Source organism: Marmota marmota, unplaced genomic scaffold (genome assembly GCF_001458135.2).
Source record: "Marmota marmota marmota unplaced genomic scaffold, marMar, whole genome shotgun sequence".
NCBI classification, from domain to species: domain Eukaryota; kingdom Metazoa; phylum Chordata; class Mammalia; order Rodentia; family Sciuridae; genus Marmota; species Marmota marmota.
The window spans coordinates 14,720,063-14,724,658 of record NW_026000168.1 but is presented as its reverse complement, the minus strand read 5'-3'; the positions used below and the strand labels follow the sequence as shown (position 1 = coordinate 14,724,658).

The window sequence follows — 4,596 nt, the reverse complement described above, 5'->3', positions numbered from 1 at the left end:
GAGAGAGAGAGAGAGAATTTTAATATTTATTTTTTAGTTTTCAGCGGACACAACATCTTTCTTTGTATGTGGTGCTGAGGATCGAACCCGGGCCGCACGCATGCCAGGCGAGCTGCGCTACCGCTTGAGCCACATTCCCCAGCCCCTTTTTTTTTTTTTTTAAGAGAGAATTTCAATATTTATTTTTCAGTTTTCGGCAGACACAACATCTTTGTATGTGGTGCTGAGGATCGAACTTGGGCCGCAGGCATGCCAGGCGAGCGCGCATCCACAGCCCTCATATGGATTTATAATGAATAGAATTGCTGCAGCTGTCATCCCTCTTTTATAGAGAGGGAAACTGCCACATGGCTTGTGGGTGGCAGAAACAGGATTCAAACTCAAGTTCTTCTAACACCCTGGAAACCAAGCGAGAAAAGTAGAGAAACTATGAGAGTAAGAAACACTAACAAAGGCTGCAGAGGCAGGAGACAACAAGAACCAAATGAAGGTCACTAGGCAAGTTCAACAGGTGAAAGAAACCTGTAAAAGTTAGGATGAGGCAGACCCTAGGCAGAAAGTGCAAAAGAGATCACCTGGCTTAAAAAGAAACAATTCCCGTTTTTACCCCTGGCAGCACCACGTGGAGAATTGAGCGTCTCTGAAGGCAAGAACTCCAGCCCTCATGGCCTAGAACAATTTCCAAGCTTCCTAACCGGCTCCCTTCCTGCTTCCTCCTATCTCTTCTCCAGCAAATCCCGCAATGTCCTGCCTCTGCTTACAACCCTTCCAAGGCGCTGCATTTGTCTATAGAATAAATCCCAAACTTCTGAGCATCATATTCCACCTTTCTCCAACCCCATCATCCAGGGCACAAAGAAAGGCCCTGATTGACAACAACTGTATATTTCCAAACAGCTAGTAAAATGGAGTTTTACTATCCAGGACCTTGCACATACTGAGTATGTGCTCTATCACTAACGCATATTTATTTTACATTCTATGACTGATAAACTTAAATTCAATATGTAAAGTCTACAATTCTTTTTTACTTTCTTTTTTGCCAGTGCTAAGAATTGAGCCCAGGTAGAAGCAAGCACTCAACCACTGAGCCACACATCCAGATCATAGATTCTAAATGCTTCGAACCCAAAGAAATGATAAGTGTTCGCGGCAATGGATATCATTTACCCCTATCTGATCATTTTGTATTGTGTACATGCACTGAAATATTACATTTACCCCATAAATATGCCAAGCAATATATTATTTTTTAAGTGAGGGATTATAAACATTAGAATTTGAGAAAGTTTCTCAGTTGCCCTGGAGTCAACGAAGGATCAAAGTGAGGTTGGCCATCAGGAATCTCTAGTGACTTTGAAATGCCCAGGGGCTAGGGTGTGGCTCAGTGCCAGAAGAGCACCTGCCTATCAGTCATGAGGCTGTGGGTTCAATGCCCAGCACCACTAAAAATATTCAAACATCTTCCCTTCTGATTGTTCCATGTCCTAGCACACACAACTGTGCTGAAGGTTGTGGGGCACACAAAGCCAAATATGTGTCCCTCAGAGTTTACAGAACAGACATAGGAGAACAGGTGGGCAAGGTGACCTTGGAAGGGCATGCTTTTTCTGTCAGTGCCCCTTAGGTGTGCCTGCTCAGAAACATTAGGATTTAACAGTCAAAAAAGTTCTCATAGGACTGCAGTACAAGGTGAAAGGTGTGGATGGAGGAGAAAAGTACCAGAGACATAAATACAGCTCTAGGGAGACCTTAGCAGGGCTAGAAATGGACAATTAGATTGTTATCTTCCCTCAGCATGACAATCTTTCTACAATGCCAATTTGCCTTTCCTCTGTACAGAACCCTATAGGAACTCTTTAATGGCTTAGAATACAATCCAAATTTGCTTAGAATAAAATCCAAATTCCCTTAGCTACTAAAATCATGCAGCAATCTGCCCTGCCTAGCTCTCCAGCATCCATCCTGGGCTCTCTGCTCCAATATACCACACTGTGGGACAGTCATGTGACCTCCAATCCTCCCACTACAATGTGATCAGAGTTCAGGGATCCAGTAGCACCTGGCACACAGTTACTCTCAGGTGCTTACTGAAACTATTAAACTGGGTTCTGCCATCAAGAGTCCTTCACTTTTTTTTTTTTTTTTTTGGCAGCAATGTGTTTCAATCCATAGCACTCTCCCACTGAGCTACATCCCTCCCTTTTTATTTTGAGATAAGGTCCAAGTTGCCCAGGCTGGCCTCGCACTTGCCTCACTGTCCAGAGTCTCTAGGATTACAGGTGTATCCTGTAGGGCTAAAACTCCTTTGACTTTGATGAGAAAAATGTGGATTCACCCCAGGATTAGACCCATCCAGATCAAGGGCCACACCCTAAACTCCCCCCCCCCACTAGAAATGGAACCAGAGGCACTCTAGTTCCCAGCCCCTTCCAGTTTTTGAGACAGAGTCTCACTAAATTTCTGACTGTTGGCCTTAAACTTGCAATCCTCCTGCCTCTGCCTCCTGAGTTGCTGGGATTACAGGTGTGCACTTCCACCCCTGGCCACACCCTCTAGTCTTAAACCCCAATCAGCACAGCCTCAGTCTGGGATGCAGCACACCTGAAACTAAGTAAAATAAATTCCTGCCTGACAAGCTTAAATTCCTCCACCTGACATGAGGCTTGTCAGTGAAGCTATATATAATTGACTAATATTATTTGGATAATGTGTCCAATTCCACTCGGAGGGATTAATGACAAGTTGCATGAGCAAAGCCCAATATTTACGTGATTTACATTTGAATCATATTCCATGTTCTTATTCGAGACAGCTTTTCAGCTCATTAACTGATGAATTAAAAAAAAATCCACGTGCTGAGTTCAGATAAAACCTGGCAAAGGGCTCCCCAAGATAAACAGACTTTTCCCACATACAGAGTCCCCCCTCACTCTTTCAGGCCTGAAGCTCCAAAACTTACAACGCAAACTGGAGACTGGTCTTTGTCAGGAGAATCACACACACCTGTGACACTGCACCACACAAACTAGGCCTTCAATAAATCTCTTCAAATCTGATTCAAGCACTCCCCAGTGGGCCTCAAGCACAGGTGAAACCCTCTGTGTGTTTCCAATAGGGAACTAGACTTGGCTTCCTCTCCCCAAAGAGAAAAAAAAAAAAAACTTAAAAACCACCTCCAAACAAAACCCCAAAATGCTGGAAACCATGACTTTGGTGCAAAGCCACACCAACAACCAAATTCCTTGGCTCTGCACTTCAGAGTTGCTCGATACAAAGGAAACATTCCTTAAAATGACCAACTAAAACAGATTCATCTGTCTCTTGAGCATGCAATTCACCTCCTACTGCAGTGATAATCCAGCCAGGCTGCACACTTACAATTACCTAAGGAGCAGGTAAAAAATGTGGAAGCCCAGACTACACCTCGGTCCAATGGAATCTCTTTTCTCTGGGGTGGGAAGCAAGCACAAGTATTTTAAAGCTTTCCAAGTAGTTCCACAAGGCTACCAAGTTTGAAGAGTACCTCTTTACCGAGCTTCAGGCCACCCCTGGCGGACTGCTTAGTCTTCCGCATTTGGGTGGAGTAGGGAAGACCCCAAAGACCTTGAAGGACAAGATCCTTTTGAGTCTCCTCCCACCAAAGTTCCCATCCCCAACCTCTCAAGCCACGTGGAAGAAGCTTCGCCGACTGCACGGCGTGGCAACTACCTACCTTAAGGCTGCAGGCTTCCTCCTCTAGAGAAGCCATTTCTTCTAGGGAGGGGTTGGCAGGACGCATAGAGGTTCCCTTCGACGAAAGGAACGCGCGAGCGCTCGGAATCAGGCAGCCTTTGGAGGCGGCCCCGCCCACACCTGGGCCCGAGGAATGGGAAGAGGAGGAGGAGGAGGAATTTCTGCGTCGAGTTGAGCTCCTGGATAACCTCGGCGAGCAGGCCACATCGTCCTCCTTGTGTGCTTTCAGGCGCTTGGAGCTGCTGCCCCCTCGTGAACGCGACGCAGAGCTGTGAGCTGACCGGCTGGAGGGGGCCACATCACTGGGCTCCCGGAGGCAGCTGCGCTTGCTGGGACAGCCTTCCGAAGTGCTGCTCCAGTGGTACTTGACCTTGCGCCGCTCCGACGCCATGGGCACCTGCAAGGCAAAAGGGAGCCTGGATTCCAACACCAGCCCTCCCGCCACCCGACCCCCTGGGTAAGGAAAGCCAGAAAGAAAGAAGGTCTAGGCCACGGGCTGGCCTCACTGACCTTTCCCTCTTCGTTCCACTGCCCATCACAGTTCTCAAGGTTTCAGAGATGCCAAAGCGCTTCGGAGAAGTCCCAACGATTAGAGATTGACTAAAGGCTTCGGTTTGGCTCCTAAACCCACAAAGTGCTTCCGTAATCACCAAGCGCTTCTGTTTGCACCGCGCTACTTCGCAGACCTCAAAGCGCTTCCGGGACTGCTAAGCGCTTCAATTTAGTTTGCTACACAAAGCCCTTCACAGATGTCAAAGCGCTTCCACAGACGCTTTAAGGTCCACACATGGCGGCCAGAACCGCAGCCCTCGGGCCGGGCGCGCGGCCCAGAGGCCCTGCCGCCGAGGGCGGGCCGGAGAG

The 4,596-nt window shown here is 47.6% G+C and overlaps 1 protein-coding gene across 1 annotated transcript in view; it reads right to left on the bottom strand.

The window, feature by feature from the left end:
- Tatdn2 (TatD DNase domain containing 2) overlaps positions 1-4,596 on the bottom strand; it is a 24,752-nt gene extending 20,156 nt beyond the window's left edge. Inside the window, exons 1-2 of the mRNA XM_048786961.1 lie at positions 4,246-4,596; positions 3,486-4,132 (exon numbers count right to left, since the gene is read on the bottom strand). Coding sequence (XP_048642918.1) covers positions 3,486-4,126 — 641 coding nt within the window. The 5' untranslated portion in view covers positions 4,127-4,132; positions 4,246-4,596. The remainder of the gene's footprint in view (positions 1-3,485; positions 4,133-4,245) is intronic.